Here is an 18,489-nt window from a genome sequence, read left to right as displayed (position 1 = left end):
GTCCTGGTTATGGATGCAGACCAGTCTCTAAATGGTACCCAAATTTGCTTCTTAGCACTTTTTGTGCTAAGCTTTTTCCTTTTGCCAATATGTTATTCCCAAGGCTGTTATAAAAAAGCACTTTTTTTTTTTTTTTTTTTAAATTTTCCTGCTTGTGCTGCTTGGTGATTCTCCTCCGAGAGTCCACATCAGACTGTTGGTAGCCTTTCAGTAGTAGTGCCTCTTGAAAACTCTTCGGTAAAAAGGGGTGGTTTTTTTGAAATCCTCTGTGTTTTCTGAAGTGTGTTAGTTCCTGAATCTTGAAAATGAGATTCAGCAGTTAATTGAAAGGCAGCAGAGGAAGGGTCACTGTACTTTACCCACAGCTACGCACTTTCGGGGAAATGAAGTGTTATTAGCAGTGTTTGTTTGCTGCATGCATGCTCGGGAGGTGCCACCTGCCAGTGCAAGCCCCGTGCCTGTACCCTTGCGCCCTGGCACCCTGCTCTGGAGCAGCTCCAGAGCTCCCTTAGTGCCAGACACCTTGCTGGGGAACAAGGAGATAGGTTTAATTCCTCCCAAACAATGGTAAAAGTTTTACCAGTGATTTTGGGCCTCTCTTTTTTTGGACAAAATTAGGTAGAATCTGGAGAACTAAAAGGTTTGTAGTCCAGACTTCTGGTGTGATCAGTGGGAAGGCATCCAGCAGGGACCTGTGGAGGAGCAACACTGTGCACTGAAGTTAGAGCTGACAGTAGATGGTAGAGATCCACCACCCTTCTCAGCTGGGGCTTGCCTAACAAACCTGTGGGTCTTTTCTATTTCACCAGAAGCAGCCTGATATTCAAAGTAAGAGCTCGTGTATTCCCTCATTTGGGGCAAAACCTTCAATCAGTAATCCCATCAGAATCGATGGGGCCATGCATGTACTGGACGCTTTGTAGGTACTTAGGTCATTTTCTAGAGTAGGTTTGATGGCTGTACGGAGCAGCCTAAATGTAAGCACTGTCTTAGCCATAATTACCACTGGATAAAGGCTTAGGATCAAAAAGTAATCTGGTTTATTCTCTCACATGTATTTGTTCTGTAGTATTGAACTGGAGTGTTAACTCCAAAATTGGAACAGGTTTTGCTCAGAGGAAGCAGAAAAAGTAGATTTATGGAGTGCTCTACAACTGCTTTTTCTGAATGCAGTAATGGTTTTTAAAGTATTTTTAGATTTGCAAATGTGTCTAACGACTTAAGTATTTATAGACTTGGTTAGTCTACAAAAGCAGATTGTTTAAGCTTTGAAAGAGTTTCATTTCAGATGTACAGGACATTGTCAGACCATGACATTACTCTGTGCATAGATGAGTGGATGTGGTGTTTCAGAAAAATTGACACACACAGTCTTAGCTTTTCTGTGAACAAACCAGACTGTCTGTATGCCTCTTTTCAAGAGTTTTTCCAAGTTGCTCTAAAATAACTCCAAATGAATGCTTCCAACTAACACATAATTTACATTGCATAATATTTTTATGCTGTCATGTATTGATGACCTGCTCTTCAAATGTTTACTCATGTGCTAAGTCTTTAATGAGTAAATCCATTGTGAAGCACAGCAACACCAGGGGATTATATATCACAGCGAGGACTACTCGCATTAAGGAGAGATTGCAAGATCATGCCTTCTTAGCCTTTTGATTTCCTAAATAAATTAAAAACTTTGTTCTCATTTTGGCTGGGAAAGCCCCTTTGTTGGCCAGCCACAAAATTTCCATTCGTTTGCATCGATTTTTTGTCTCACGGAGCAGATAACAGCAGTGCTGGATTGAACATCTAAAAGGCAGCACTCTGGCAGAGAGGGAGCCTGCACCCGAGCAACGAGCGCTGTACAAATAGCTTTGCTGTTATTCATGTAGCTTGCTAATGAAAACAATGATCCAGGAGAGTCATGAACAGAGTTCTGCCTAATGGATTCTCATTAAAACAACAGTTTGCTGCTTTTCTTTTGAACTTTTCAAAAGTCTTTCTTGAGCTACACTCGATAGGAATGATAAGGGTACTACTGCACGTCCCTCAGCAAATCTGTAACACGCAGGCGTTTTTCCATTCGGATGTGTGTGTGTTGAAAGACAGGCCTAAGACAGACTCATTTCAAAACCAGATGTACTTTGACTTGAAGACTTCAAGATAATTAACTTGAATTTTTTGGTATATGGTAAACAACTGTGGCTTAGTCATGAGTATAAAGAAGCTGACACTGGAAAGAAATGTTGGAAGAAGGTCGGCAAAGGTTTGTATAAATAGCTGGAAGAGGTGCTGGGGAGGATCCAGGGATTTGTATTTTGCTCCTAGCATGCAGTCCCTACTGGCCATCACTCTACAAACAGCTGGGTTTTCTTGGTGTGACAAATTGTTGCACTGCTGCTAATGCTGATATTTGTCAGTGCCTTCTATTTCCCTTCACTGGGTTTTATAACAAGGACTTAAAAATACGGGACAGAAATAGTGAGGTCAACGATTGCAAAGGTGCGTATCTAGACAGACTTTGTCCTCTGTTTAAAGAAAAATGGGCTAACTGCATTAGCATGTGCGTCTGCCTTTATTTTTCCAGATCTCATGATCAAGCATGGTAAATCTTGTCAATACAAGATGAGGAAAAATGAGAAAAGATTTGGAGAGGGATGTTTTGGAGCAGAGTGATTATGTTCTCTCAGAATGTTCTATAGAAAAATGTCAAAATAGCAATGTAGTTGTCTTTGCATGTTCAAGTAATATTCTGAAGTATACAGAGGCCTAACTGATGGGCAGTACTTGTATGATACAGCTTACTGAGGGACTTCTCTCAGTATCTACATTGATATCAGTGATCCCAATGCTCTTTTACACATTTAGTCTGTAGGCTTCAGCATGATTGCATTGGTTTAGTTGAGAAAAAAATCTCTTCTCTTGAGTAAACCTGGATAAAGGTACCTAAATTAGATTAAATCTTTGTAAGTACACTGTGTGCTATCTAAAACTTAAGCTAAGTATTAAGTAATTCATATGCCCTATTTTTGCAGCTCAAGATAGCCTGATACTCTCAAACCAAGAGTTTTGACTGATCATTTTAATTATACTGATGAAAATGTATGTTTTTCCTTTAGTGACAAAGCTTACCTCTTTACAGTATATATCCTAATTGCTAGGCAATTAGGATATATCCTTTGGGCCAAGTCCTGAAGTGTCATGTTTAAATGAGGTTCTGTTGATTAAGATGAGAACAGTGCACCACCAAAGGGACCAAGTATGGGTTTTCAGGAATACCAGTGTTTGCTGTGCACCATGCCTACGTATGTCAAAAAAAATATATTAATTTGTAACAGTGTAACTCTAGCATGGCCTCAGAGACTCCAGGCTTTGGAGCGGGCTTTATGGGGGTGTTCAGAGCAGCAGCTTCCCACAGTGGGAACTGGGACTCAGTAGCAGCTCTTCCTTCCCCTGCAGGCATTGGCGGTGGAGGGAGTCATTCCTCCTTCCTTTAGCCTTTGCATCCACACTCAGCATGTGGAGTATTAGCACCTGTAAAGCAGGCTGCAGTAGAAGCTGATAGCTTCTGTGCCACTGATACCAAGGAAAACAAAGAGCAATGAAAATGGCATTCCAGCATTTCCAGGGAGGGGCATTTCTACTCATGTTCGTCTGGGCAGGGGTCAAAATGCGAAGTCGTAGCAGCAAAGCACTACAGAGGGCTTGTACTCTCTCCTCTCTTCCCTTCCTGTGCATGTAGGAAGGCCGGCAAGAGACTGGCTTAGGAAATGATGGCAAAACCTGATGTTTAGCCCCTCTCCACTGTACTCTGGTGACCATTTTGCATGACTCCCAGGAAGCTAAGTTCCTGAATTAATGAGGCAGCAAGTAGCTGCAAGGCTGCGTGTCCCAGTGCCTCAGTTTTGAGAGATCCTCTTAGCGGGCAAATTGCCATTTGCTCCTATCCCATATGATCCTTTGAATTGGTTTCAAGGAAAATGCACCAAATTCAGGAGACACTCTAACATTTTAACAGTGATACTTTGTCACTTTGTGGGGTGATTTTCCTACCTGGGAGAAACTTCTGAAGCCAATGAGAATTGTGCCTGTTTTGCGACTGAGTGGTTTGTGGGAAAGGGTGCGTTTTCTGCTTTTTTTCTGCGTGTTGTCAGAAAACATGCAAACGCTCAGGTGGATTTAGACACTTGGATACGCAAAGAGCTGCCCAGTGGTTTTTGCAGCTCCTTCAGCAGAGTAGGTGCGTAACCACCACCGACGTAACTGTTGGTTCAGTGCAGGTGGGGAGAAATCCCCAAGCCTGAGTGCTCTTCAGAGCACAGTGCTAAAAACATGGTGCAAAGGGCACCTTGCCAGGGAGGTGTGCTCTCTTGCTCAAGTGCAAAGTATCCTGTGCAGTCCTGTCTCCTGGAGAATTTGAAGAGCGGGAAAATGAAAAGGAATTGGTTGACTTGGGAAATACCCTTCTCATGACTGAGGAAAGCCATCTAGTGTTACTTCATTACTTTTCTGTGATGAAGCACTTTTCATTCATGTCAGTCTAGTCTGCTTTTCTGCCTCCTTGCGATGTAACTAGGAAAATAATTGTTGCCTAAGAGGTGACTCATGCTTTGTGTACAGTAAGCTATTACAAATATGCTTATATTCTCACAAGCATAAACATATAAATAACGTCAAGCGTTTGAATAATTCCACTGCTGCTAGTTGAACTACCCAAGACTTAGTTATAAATATTTTTATCTGCTAATTAAAACTTCCTTTCCCCCGCCCCCAGAATGGCATGTGACATACAGGGAAAACAATAAATCACATGTCCTTTACATCTTCCAGCAAACACTCTAGCAAAAAGGTAAGGGAGGAAATGTTCCTTTGCCATAATCACATAGCCATGGTCAATGATTGGTTTCAGCGTGGAGTTTAAGGAAAGCTCTGCACATATCCGTGCTCTAAGAATTGTTTGGGAGTTGTTAAATAGGCAGAGTAAGTTCATCTGTAAAATATGCTTTAGGCAATCAGTTTATTTATGTAAAATATGCTTCCATGGGTATGATGAGAAAGTAGGATTACATTTTTTCATACTTGGCTGGTAAATGTGGCCACCTTGGTTTGTGTTTGTAGCCATGTATAGAGGAGATAATTGGTAAAGACACACTCACTTATATTTAGCACATCTGAAAGGAAGGGTACGAGTTCAGAAAAAGGAAAGAATCATACAGTTAAGTGGATGGGGTTTGAAGAAAATTAGTTGTGTATTGTGGACTTCTGATGTGGCCTTGGCATAGCCAAGCCATTTAATCTCCACTACCTTGGGTCCCTCTGTTTAAAAGAAAAAAGAAAGAAGAAAGAAAAAAAAAAAAAAGGCAAACAAAACCAACCAACCAAAACCCTTAAAATCTTTTCTGCCCTTGTTTGGTCTTGCTTATGTAGACTATCTAGCAGTTAAAGAACTGATCATGCAGAATTATAAGAAAGTATAGCACCTAGACCCTGCCTCTGGGCATGGTTATAATGCAAATAATACCAACAACAGGAGTTCAAACATGGGTTGACTATGCGAAAAATGCTTGCTAACGAAGCATGCAGTACCCTGGAGAATCTAACTCATGCAGAATAAAAGTTGTCAAGAAGGTGGTGCAATATTACCATGGTTCCTGTTTCTTTGGCTTTCCTAACAAGTATCAGATATACACGGAAGTTTTCATTACAATAAAGTTGCGTGAACTAAAAAGTAATATCAGGTTGCTGCATCTGGCTTAGCTTTAGAAGTGGAAATATAGTAACGGGATAAACGAAAGGGCCACCCACTATAAAGTGTGGGTGACCCATATAAGGAAAAAAAAACTTTAATGGATATTTATTCCAAAGGCTGTTACAAAGAAACTGCTCTCAGACTGATGTATTGCCAAGTATAGAGGATTAAATTTTTTAATGACTTTTTGTTGATCAACATCCAAGACATCTAGGAACAAAGAAGAGATTCCGTAACTCCACATAAAGAATATTATTTTCAGATAAGAAGAGAGTGCTTGAAAACATAAGTTCAGAAGATACAGTAAAACCTAGCAGGGAAGAGGATAAATACAAGTCTCAGCTGCAGAACAGCTTATTTTGAGGGTGGAGAACAGATTTATGGTTAATTCAATGTTAAATGCCAGAATCCTAGGAAATTGCATGCTGACGATGACTAGACGACTAGAATAGGACAAGGCCCATTTTGGCTTGATTCAGAAATTGCATAGGATTATTCCCGTTTCTCTGAACTTTTTTTTTTTTGGTACCTTTATCAAGAAATGACTGTCCTCTGTAGGTAGGTAGTGGACCTGAGTCTGAATTCCCCCGCCCCCTCTTTTTTCTCTTATTTCTGTGCTATTAGGTGTTTTTTCTATGAATTAGATATTTTTGGAAATCCTGTTGTCCTTTCTCTTCTGTGTTGTGGTGCCTAGCACTGAAGGAAGTCTTGCTTGAAAATGGAAAGGGGCCCACAAGATTGAGAAGAGGGTGTCATTGGAGTACAATGTCTGGAATGAAAGATGGTCCCTCAGTGGCTATTGCAGACTGAAACTAAGAGCAGCCCCTACTAACTCAGGGGCTGCAGACATAAATGTAGTCTGAAGCCACCCTGTTCTTGCCTCCTGGACTGCATGTGCTCAGCTCACTCTTCTGAGAATTGGGGCCTGGGTTTGTTTGAATTAATAGTGAAGTCATTACACTATGTAAATATGTTAGTGTTCATCTGGTTTTACTCACAAGTTATTCTTGCCTTGCTGTGTTGTTCCTGTTTTCTTGTTTGTGCAAAATTAACCAGGAGCATTTTAAAAGAAAAAGGAAAAAAGAGTAAATAGTGTTGAAACCTTGATTGCTATGTTATTTACCACAGGCTGAAGTTGGGTAGGCAGCTCTAACTTAATCGTATAATAGGAGTACAATGATTTTTTTAATGATGCTGTTAGGGGTCCTTTCCTTTTCTGCCATCTTTGGTCTCCTTTGAGTGGGGTGATAATTTGCCTTAATAACCTAGTATTATAATTTTTGCTTTTACTGAGGAGTCAGCTGAACAGCAGTGAGTCTAACCACTTCACAGAGGTTGGCTGTGACCAAGCCCTTTCCCAGGAGAGCTGCTCTTTTGCAGGTAGTCCCACTGCATGAGCACTGCTGGCTCCCTGTACAAGCATAACTGCTCCTAGAATGAGTCAGGATGAGGACCCGTGCGCTTGTATTGTAATTCTTCCTGTTGTTATGAAGGGGGAAGCCCCAAGTTGCGTTATTGACTCGTCCTGTTTCTCAGTCTCGCTCATGCAGACCAAATGTAAGAACTGAAGAAATATCACCACCCCCCCTCCCCCGCCCCCCCCTACTTAAAACTCATGAACTTCTGTGGCCAAGTCTCTGAATTCTCTGTGGTGCATGAGACTGGAGAGTGGGAGCTGGTGCAAGTGCCCCGGTGTTGTTTGTTTGTTCCGATATTAAAGCTGGGCTGACTGATTTTTGATGTCTGATTTCAATTCTCCGTAGGTGCTTTGGAGTTCAAAGGACTTGGTCCCTCTCAGTTCCCCTCACAATGGATCAGTCACAGCCATCACGTTGCAGAGGGGCTCATGTAGAGCAGGAAAAGAGGGAAGGTGTTTTGAATATCAGATGACAGTGGTGGTTTCTGATGCATAGAGAAAGAACTGGGGATTGAAAGAGGCGTATGAGCCAGGTGTTCTTACATAAATGACCATCAGGGAGACAAACAATAATGCTGACATTCAGTAACAATGTCAGATTGCAGTCAGCAGTCTGCTGAGTTGGAGACTGTGGTTCATCCTTCTCAGACATACGGCATCTGGCTGTCTCTCCAGCCGACACGAACTCATGTTTTCAGGGCTGTCCTTTTAAACTTGAGGGCCAGGGAAACTTCATTTTGAAAACTAGTGTCTTAAATGCTTTGTATTCTGCAAGGAATATCTAAGAGTCATTCCCAGGGTGAGGACTGCAGACGCTGCACAAATGTTTATAACCTGGAAGCATTCTGTCTCCAGGCGCTGTAGCAGACAAAGGGAGTTTTTGCACTGACTTCAATAAGAAAGGGTTTCCCCCTTGCTTTTTCTAGATTTTGCGAATGTTTATGTCCTTAGTAGCTATACTACAGAAGTTAAAGCTGTCATCTCATTTTTCTTGCTGTGAATACATGCTTGCAGAGATGGTTCCCAATAAAAGCTCCACCTTGAAAGTGCGTCATGATTTGGGGATGCTCAGACCCAGGTGTTAGAACAGTAACTTACTGCCAGTTCCCAGCAGTGTTATTCTACTCCCAACCACAATATCTGAGTATCTACCTGTGGTTTAATGCTTGGTGCTTTGTGAGCCATAGTATCTGCTAGCTGTTTCCATCTGGATAGTATTCTTAGATTAATAAAAAACTCCATACTTCTAGAGCTAATAGATCCAGAGGGAAAACTGGTTTTGGCAACCCACTGTTCATCCATCACAGTAAACATGTTGATCAAAAAGCCAGAAGAATCTTACTCTGGAACAGATGATAAATAGCCAATTAGAGACAAAACTAAAAAGCTAAACCATCAGAAAAGGGGTGGGGAAAAGGCAGAGATAAAAGGGCAAGAGCAGTCTGCTGAAAAGGCTGGACATAGAACAAAGTGTGTGTTAACAAACCTTTATTCTTCGAGCCGTCTTTGGTGATGCATTCAAAAATGACATAAAATCAAGACCTAGAGGCTTCCTGTCACATTGATTTAGTGCTAATTGTTGACTTCAGTTGTTACCTAACGTTGTTTTGATGCTCTCTGTTGTAATGCTGCTGCTGGTAGTTCACCAGACAATATGAATCATACACATTGAGACAAAGTCCATAAAATTTGGGGTAAAACTGACGGTTCCCCAAACTTTCAAACCTTCTTTAATCATGTCTTCTGGAAGGTACCGGTTCTATGGAGCAGGAAGCCTCCTTCAAAATCAAGCAGTGTAGGAGGCTCATGGTCTCTCCAAACGTTGAGAAGGAAGCACTGCTATGTAATCCCATGGTCACGATACGAGGTAGAGAGGGAAAACTTGAGCACCTGTATATGCACAGCGTGTGTAGGGCAGGAAACATGGTATGTGTCCTTTGAAATGGCATGATTCAGCAGAGTGACACCAATATGGGTCTAAGATTGATAATTTGCCTTACAGGTGTGGTAGAACAGGAAGACCCATAGCTGTGCTGCCTTGGGAACTACAATGTATATGCTGCATCCTGGTGACAGTTTTATGCTGTTCTGTGGTATAAACAACATACATCTGTGCATATTTTGGGCATAGTGTGCTTCCCTTTAAGTCATTTGGAAATATAACTCATTCCAGGTTTTACCTAGATGAGGAACTGAAGGTGAATCAAGTTGAATAAACTTGTAAGGTGGATCACTTTTAAGTGCCTTAAACCTTTGAGTTTATACTTCATAATGCATGTAAAATGCACTAAATTAAGGCCAATTTAATTCAGATAATAGTATCTACCCAGGAATTTAATTGATCCACTTGCAGTCTTTCAGATTACCTTCTCTGTAGGTCCTCCTGAAGCCACGGCCAGCTTTAAACAGACACTACCTCCTCCCAGTAGGACACAAAATGTAGGTAGGTCTGTAAGAAAAGGTGTTAATTGTAAGCTGTTGAATAACAGGTTCTGCTGTAGACCTAAAATGCTCATTGAAATCCACCACGTGGGCCAGGAGATCACATAGGGTCACAGTATGAGTGAGATTTCATACGGTAAAAGTCTTTGGAGGTTTTCTGGGAGAGGCACCACTCACGCTGGCTAGCTCTGCGTGCAACAGGGCAACACAACTCCCGTGTTTATTTTAAGGTGTTTGACTCTCTCTCCGCCAGGTGCAGCTACACGCTCCCCCTAAGCACAACTCCCCGCACAACTGCCTACCGCTTGCAGAATGGGAAGTTGTTTTCCATGACATTTTTGCTGGGGTGAGGAAAGCCTGAGTCAGGACGCACATGAGTCCTGCAGCCTTGTCGGTTCGGAGGGACATCAGTGAGGTTTGGTTTTTGGTTGTTAAGATCTGAGTTTTCTTTGTCTCTAGCAAATCATGAGAGCTGGACTACTGCACGTTTTAGAAATGTTCTTCCCCTGGTGGTCTAGCAGTGGATTGAGTATTACTTTGAAACATGAATATTTATTGACTTAATAATGCAGGCTTCTGGGGCCATTAGCCACACAGTTTGAAGGAATGATCTTTGGAGGTTGCAGCATGCATATCCACAATGTAGCACTCTGTGAATCAGACCTCATGAATAGCAGTGGTGTTTTAAATTGAAGAGTTAAAAATAAGTTATTGCTAGAAGAAAGTGCCTGTCCTTAATATAGAGGTGGATGATGCTGCTTTTCTCTCTGGGTCTGGCAGAGAAGTGGGTCAGAGATGTATTATTTTAACAAGAAGGAGGCTCGGTGAGAAAAATTGGATCATTAAACTTGTCATGGCAACTGAACAGAGTAAATCTGTTTCATTGCAACTACTGTGAGTGTTGCTTTCAGGAGTCGTCTGTGCCACAGCAGTCACTGAGAGTTGAGAGTTTCTGGTGAGATCAGTCTGAGACAGGATCCATGTCTGGAGCTGTCTGGGAGCACAGCATGATTTCCTCCGTGGGATAAATTAACCATGGCTTTCTGCTTGTGCACAGTCAGATCCCTTGCTATCATCTATGCTTGTGTTGAGCTAAGAATAGAAAAAAGCAACATCAGCAGTGCTGTGGGAAAACTGCATTGCTCCAGATGGCTGCTGATAAAGTCTTTTCTCATTTGGGATTAAAAACAAAATAGTAGTAAATGACAGTCATTTCCCATCCACATCTTAATGTACATGTTTGCTTAGCAGCTAGGAGAAAGCTAGGCTGAAGTTTGTCAGTTAGACATGGATTGGTGTGAATACACTTGAGAAGCTATCAGTAAGTAGTTTAATTGCCTTGCAGGGCAAAAAACAACCCACGAAGAGTTGGGAGTTTGGTTGGTTGGTTGGTTTGTTTGTTTGTTAAAAAGCTTTGACTTCCCACCTTCCCCCCTCCATTTTAATTTATCACATTTATGTGGTTCTGAAAGGAGAACTCTGATTTCCATTGTTAGAAAGGTTTGTGTCCTGTGAGATCGTGTTAGGTCTTCTCCTTGACTTTCATAGAGAGGGTCTTCATTCTATCTCCAAAGAGGCAAGTGGGACAAATCCCATGTGTGATGTATTCATCTAGCTCTACAGGCCACGTGTTGCGTGCAACTGTCCCACCAATGTTGATCTGCTAATTTGAGATCCCAACTCAGAATCAGGCCCAACCAAGGAGCCAAACAATGACTTGCATTCTTTATAATTAGTCTTGACAGCAGGCTATTTGGTTAAAGCATATGTTTGCATTTCCTAATTTATTGGCATGCTTTTACTTTAGATTAACTAGTTCTTCAAAGAGAGAGAGAGAAGCAAAAGCAGACCTGGCACCCCTGTGGCTATTTCATATGTTTGCTCTATAGGGACCAAGTCCTTGCTCAGAAAGATAGTTCTGTTATGTCCAAAGCAGGACAGGAAGGAGAGGCTCTCACCATGATTGAGCCAGTTGGTTGCTTCATCGTGCCTGATGGCTGTGGAATATTAAGCAATATGCGCAGTCCCGAGACTAAAGGGCAAACAAGCTCTATTGTTCATCTCTTATGTGGACAGCGGAAACTCTGTCCTCTTGTCTATAGATCAGGCCAGTTTTGATCATCTAGTTAGCACACTGGCTGTAAAGAGGTCAACTTCCACCTCCTTTACAGTTATTATTTTAAAATTTATAAAAGTATAATTAATTGAAATAGAGAAAATAACCTTTTTTCCTTAAGTAACAAGTGAGTAATAGACTGAGTTGCAGTACCAATTCATTTGTGGTAAGCTGTCTCATAGGCATGGTGTGAATATAAAAGATTATATAAGCGTGATATAAAAGTCTTTTGACAGCAGAAAAAGACATTTCTGCTGGATGTGATAGCATAACCTAGTGGCACAGGTATTTGCATAGGGCATTAATAACTAAGGATTCTGTATGTACAAGACACTGAGTAGTAGCCTAAATTTGATTTCTAACACACTGGTACCTAGGAAGCAAGACCATTCCTGGGATAATGTATGTGTCCATTTTCTTAAGCCACTTGTCTCACCTTTGCAGTAGCTACTGCCTCTTTGCCAGGTGAGAGAGAGTGATGAAGGATTGACCTGGTAGCTCTACAGTGCTCTTACTTTCTGGCTATACAAGTGGCTGTGGCTTTTCTCCTGTTCTTCAGCTCGGTCCCCAGTACCATCATGGGTTGTTTGTATGAGAGAGAAGCTGGCTGAGTGTCCAGTACAGTAACCACAGTGATAGTGTCATTTATGTGGTACGTGAGACTTTAGTTCTCTTCTTGAGTGCTGCTCAGCATCCACAGCAAAAGGGTCATGAATAACTTCCATGCTGTTTCTTCTGCTGGGAGTGGTTGTAGCCATGATCTGCTGCCAGGACTGACTCTGCACTTGGACTTTATGATGTGTTTAAAAAAAAAAAAAAGTTAACTGCTTCTGGGGGAGTCACTACTGATATCTGTTCCGCCAAATCACTTATTTAGGCACAGCTCCTCTCGGCGTTGAGGGTGGGTCTGAAGCCAGCAGTGTGTAGGACTGCTTGTGCCGGATAAGTGATGACACAGCCTAGGTAAAAATGCCAGTGGCTCTTCCTGCCTTTCTCTGACATAGTTAGGCAGTACAGCGTGGAGTAGCTTCAGCATAAAAACAAATGAGGCATCATAATATGAGCAAATGAGAGCCTGGTGACTAAGACACTGGCCGGGAATATTGTCTTCAAGTATGTGCTGGAGGCCATGCTGAAATTCAAACCCTTATCTCCCAAAGCTCAATAAAGTGTGTCTGCCATCAGACTACTCACTCACCCTTCAGCAAGTTACAATGTCTGTCTTACTTTCCCCCTGGAGTGCTTCGCCATTACGTTTTATAGTGCCAGACAGAGAGACTTGGACTGACCGACTCCATAGCACAACAGTCCCACCACTTAGTATTGCTCCAGCTTGCAGTGAAACTCTGTGGTTCAGGATGACCGTATAAAATATGCGGGATAGTAAATGACTCCAGCAAAAATATCAAGAAACCCTATTGCACTGAGAAAAGTTGCTAAGTTAGATTTCCTCTGCCAAAAGGGGAAGACAAAGGTAGAAATAAACTTCACTCCTACACGCTCCTCAAATCAAGGGAATGGCATTAGCCACTTAGTCATAAAAGTTAGATAGTCAGTCCCTTCCTCAGCTTCACTGTGAAGTTAATACAAAAGGAAGAGCCTCAGTAGTACTCCTGGAAGGACTTGTTCAACTATAAACCCCGCCCCCCAACTTTTCTCCTCTATCATCTGCGTCATTTTCCTTGAGTATTTCTATCATGCGCTCTTGGCATTTAGAATATAGATTCAGGAAGGGTAGGAATGGAGATTCATATTCTCTCTCTCTCAAAAAGAAAAGTTTAACATTTACATGTTGCTATGACCTGGCTGGCAAAGGTTAGTCTTGGTGGACTCATGCAGGGACATCCTGGCACAGCATGAGCAGCACCCATTTAAATACCTAGCCTGAATCCTCCAACGTTGCAAAAAATCCAGTACATCTTTGCTGTACATTTTTGGACATGCATTCAACAGTATCTTTTATACAGGGATACAAAAGTAACTGGAATGACTGAGGAGAAAACATCTCAGCAAGCAATGCTCTTAATCAGACAACACATTCCGAAAATGCAGCTCATTATCACAGGCAAATCTAGTTTATGTCATGCTATGGGTGACTTGATTGCCTGTAATCTGGGCTAAAAAAATTAAATAAGATTGTTTAAATGCAGCTTCAGGGAGTGCTACATATTTTATCTCGGTTTCATCTGGTTTCCCATAATATCAAAGCTGTGTTTAGTGGATAGAGATTTACGACCAGAAAATGATATGTATAGCTGAAGAATGTGAAGGGATGATGTGCCTTGTAGAATTAGTTATCATTGCTAGGGAAGTAGAGCTGGTTTACAGCTTGCTTTTTCCCTCTCCATCTGGGATTGATTTGTGTCTTTGCATTGTGTATATAGGAAATGTTCTCTGCAGTTCTCTAAACATAAAGACTGTGTGTCAGGCACTGTGATGTAGGAAATTCTGAAAACCTTGACTCATGCATAGACAATTGTTAGCATGTACGTTTTTACAAGTATGTTTTCTTTATCCTATATTTTTGAAAATATATACATATTTATACATAGATTGACTCAGCTACTGCCAATGATGGGACAATTACGAACACATTTTCCCCCCTGTTAGCCAAGGCTATGTACACGCTATATTATTTTGTTTCATTTTTGTGTTTTAATACTGAATGCTGTGCAGCGATACGAATTACTTTGCTGGGAGCAGGAGTTATTCCAATGAATGTCTAGTGACTTAAGAGACAGACACAAGGCTATGTAGGCATTTTTATTTCAAGCTCCCTGTGATTGATAGCTAGGATATCAAATGGATGGTGGTTTTGGAAGAAAGATCAAGGCAATTGATGGCATCAGGCATTTGCAAGAAGGTTTTTCATATAGCTGGCTGGTAGCTGGTCTTTTGGGGTTTTGAATGGATTTGCCAGTTGCTGTCTGAGCTACATGTAACACAAACCTATTTTTTTGATGTGCTGCAGTCATTTGCCTTAGGTAGGTGAATGTTTTGGCTTATTTCTTCATTTCAAAAGCGTCATCTTTATTTAGGATGGGCTCTAGAGTGGGACTAAAGGCTGAGTTACGTCACTTTCCCTGGAAATTTTTAATGTCAAAATTGTCTTTTGTTACTTTCACCATTCTTAAAGACAGCTGAGAGCTGGCAATTAGATGCATATCTTAAAGTATCTTTTACATGTCACTCAGCCTAAAAGCCAAAAGTAAAACAGACTGCTAGATATGGTATGAGAGAGCATTCATTAACACCATTCAGGATCAGGGAACTCTTTTTTTAAAAGCTATTTGAGGAACCAAAAGAAAACTGCAAGTAGGCTTCTTGCTGACAAGTTGCAGGTGTATACCACATGCCCATATTGGAAAAAAGATGTGGTTATGAAGGTCTTGATGACAGACAAGGGTCTAAAATGCCTTCATCTCCAGGTTTTAGCTAGTTCATCTGGTTTGTATTTGCATTTCCCCCAGCTAGCGGTGTTAGTATTTTCGAAACTCAGTATAACCATGCACAGTTCTATATAAAATCGCTTTTCTGCATTGTAAGATCCTTAGTTTAGTAAGGTCTCATTTAAGTCAGGGAAGCCTTACTTTTATGGTAACTATATCATAAATTGTAAGTCAGTGTTAATGATTTCTTGCTGGAGAAATGAGAGAAAGGAGTGATGAGATTGAGGGGAAAGCACTTTAGTTCTGCTTTGCTAGAATAGGTAGAATCCACTTATGCCTTACGAGTACCAAACAGGTGAGTGCTTGCATTTGTCTCTTATTGCTACTCCTAGATAAAAGATCTGGCCTTCTTTGTTCATCCTCTTGAGGATGAACTCAAGAGGAAATGTTTATTCTTAAGGGAGAAGGACTTACACATACGTCAGGTTACTCCAAACAGCTGCACTCTGGAATCATTCTTCAAAGACACACATTCAGAAGGCAGAAGTAATGGGGCAGCAGCGCTTGGGAAATATCCAGCTAGCACTTTTGGTACTGTAAAGTAAATTTTGACAAAGAAAACAACTAATGAAATCACATGGGAAATGGCATGGTTCCCCCTTCCACTAATGGCACTAGAGCAACTTGCTTGGTTTTATTTTCAGACCTCTTGTTTCTTCTGCAATTTTCAACAGAATGGCACAAAACCAGAGAAACAAGGAGTTCTCCATCTAAAAGAACAATTTTCAGGGCAAATTCTCAGCAGCCTCCAAGGTTTTCTTTCCTGAGAACAATATAATCAAGACTTGATTTAAAACATTATTAGAAAAGTAATCAGCCTTAGTCAGTTGGGCGTTTTGTTTGTGGTGAATAATTAATTGCAAGAGTGATTTTGAAAACAGTAAAAGCAATACTTCTATTTATTTAAAATGCTGGAGAAAATTAGTTGAGGAAGAGTAAACATCATTTTCCAGAAAGTGCTCAAAATTTATTCTCATCTTTTTATGTAAACAAATTCCTCAAGTATAATTTTGAGGATCGAAAAAAATCTATGATTAATTTAATAGGCAGTAAAATTAGATGCAGACAGAGAGCATAGTTGTAGCTGTGTGGGAGTCAGCAGAAAGGATCCTGGAATGTCACAGTGTGTGGTGTTATGTCTCCTTAAAGCATCGCATCTTTTCCTCTTGTAGGAATAAACTTGTCTTTCTCTCTCTTTATGGGAGAATACAGTGCTTTCACACCCTGTTTTCTGAAAAGTCAGTTTTCCTGTAAGATAATGCTGGTTTTGATGAATATAGCAGAATTGTATATGTGTGTGTCTGCTTGCAGGGAATTACATGTGCGAGACAGTTTGTGCTCTAAAATATATTCCATGCTGCATATCATAGGGTGTTGTTTAGCAGGTGGCAAGTTTAAGGAGTATACTAAGCCCATAAGTGAAGTAAAGGTTATCAAAGTGAAATGCTGACCAGTGATGTTTGTTCACTTCCAAGGAGTCCAGCTGCTGTGGGCCAGTGGGGAGTGGTGAAATTGCAAAGGAGCTTGTACCAATGTGGTGTAGATGTTCACTGTGAGAACACTGAACTTACTGTCCATCAGTGTGTTTGACAGCTATCAAAGGAAAATGCCTCCTTGGACTTTAAATGAAAATGTTACCTATTGCAGGGTGTGTTTCAGGATTTTTACTGACTGAGAGGAGTTTTATGGCTCTGTTTATTCTTCACTGTGGAATTTTAAGCTCTTGTCCCTGAGGCTTGAACCTGCAAAAATATGAGTTCTCTTGTGCCAACATATGTTTGAGGCAAGAAAAGATGAAACAACCACGGAGCTGGTTGTATCTCCCTGATTCTTTAAGCAGATAAATCTTCACCAGCAGTGTGAGCTTAAAGATTGCTATATGACTGTAGTGAAGCATCCCTACCTGCATCTCCTGGCCCCAGTGAATGGTACCTTTCTCAACTGTCGGTTTCTTAGTTTGGGGGTTTTGGTGGTGGTTTTTTTGGTTTCTTTTTTTTTTTTTTTTTTTTAAAATGGGCTGCATACACGCCATGTACAAAACAGTGCTTCACTGTAAACCTTTCTTTTACCCACCAGGCCTATCCTTGTACCAATGATAAGGAATGTGAAGTTGGGCGATACTGTCACAGTCCTCATCAGGCAACGTCTGCATGCATGATGTGCCGGAGGAAGAAGAAGCGTTGCCACAGAGACGGCATGTGCTGCCCTGGGAACCGCTGCAACAATGGTACATCAGTAATTTCTTGGTTTTACTCCATAAAATTAGCATTTTGATAGCATCTATTTCATATAGCATATATGAGTGTTCCCAGCAACAGTTTGGGTTTGGTTTTTTTTTTTTTTGGGGGGGGAGAGACTGTGCTCTTTTTTCTAAAGGCAGAAAACTTCATTTTCTACTTCATTCCACTCCACTTCATATTCTTTAGTAGTATTTCTATGTTTAAGGCTTGTGTACTACCAGACTTTTTCCCATTTTGGGGTGGGGAAACCCAAAAATGATGCTGCTGCTGCCTGAAATTACAGCACCACGTTCAATGTTGTTTGATTCACTGGAAGACCGCACAGAACCCATATTTTTAAGGAAGCAAAAGAGACTTAACGAATCCTTGATCTACTCTCCCTGGGCAGGTTATAACCATACCGTTTGCATTCCCATACTCTCCGCTGGAGACTGGAGAGCGATGTCTACGAGGCAGTCTCCAGGTGCTCAGACCATAAAGCCAGAGTGCAGCGAGACTATCTGACAGTGAGCGAAGCAGAGCTGCGGTGAAGTTAGGTGCCGAGGATCAGGGACAGAGGTGTGATTAGAGCTGAGTGTCACTGAGGCCAAGCCCCAGCACTTTCATGGTCTTGATCCTGGTCTGTGTATTTCTCTCAGCTGCTTTTCCTCTTGTTCAAATCTTTGACTGACTGTCTTTTCCTGACAGGTATTTGCATACCAGTAACTGAAAGCATTCTTACACCTCACATCCCTGCTCTAGAAGGGCCACGCAACAAGAAGAACGGTCATTATGCTAGCAAGGATTTGGGATGGCAAAACCTAGGGAGGCCTCGCTCCAAGCTGTCACACATAAAAGGTAAGATCACATTTGCACTACGCTGCTTTGTTCCTTCATGTTACGAATCATGTTATTGTTGTTATGATACAGCAATACAAACCAGAAGTAGGCAGTAATTTCACAGGGAGTAAATGTCTATCGTGAGAATTCACAGCACGACTCAAAAAGTGATGTAACGTCAACCATCAGTTCCTGTGATTGAAATAGCATCTGTGTTCTTCTCCGTATCAGAGGTCAACTGACAATCCATCTTTCAGTTGTGCAAG

The 18,489-nt window shown here is 41.3% G+C and overlaps 1 protein-coding gene across 6 annotated transcripts in view; it reads left to right on the top strand.

Annotated features, from left to right (window-relative positions):
• DKK2 (dickkopf WNT signaling pathway inhibitor 2) overlaps nucleotides 1-18,489 on the top strand; it is a 129,270-nt gene that overhangs the window by 106,653 nt on the left and 4,128 nt on the right. For all 6 annotated transcript variants that reach the window (XR_012042749.1, XR_012042750.1, XM_072863056.1 and 3 more), the window contains 2 exons: nucleotides 17,241-17,391; nucleotides 18,092-18,241. Coding sequence is in view for 4 of the 6 variants with exons in the window: in XM_072863056.1 (XP_072719157.1) it covers nucleotides 17,241-17,391; nucleotides 18,092-18,241 (301 nt within the window). In the remaining 2 variants the exon portion in view is untranslated. The remainder of the gene's footprint in view (nucleotides 1-17,240; nucleotides 17,392-18,091; nucleotides 18,242-18,489) is intronic.

Source organism: Ciconia boyciana, chromosome 5 (assembly GCF_034638445.1).
Source record: "Ciconia boyciana chromosome 5, ASM3463844v1, whole genome shotgun sequence".
NCBI classification, from domain to species: domain Eukaryota; kingdom Metazoa; phylum Chordata; class Aves; order Ciconiiformes; family Ciconiidae; genus Ciconia; species Ciconia boyciana.
This window is presented reverse-complemented; position numbering and strand designations above follow the sequence as displayed.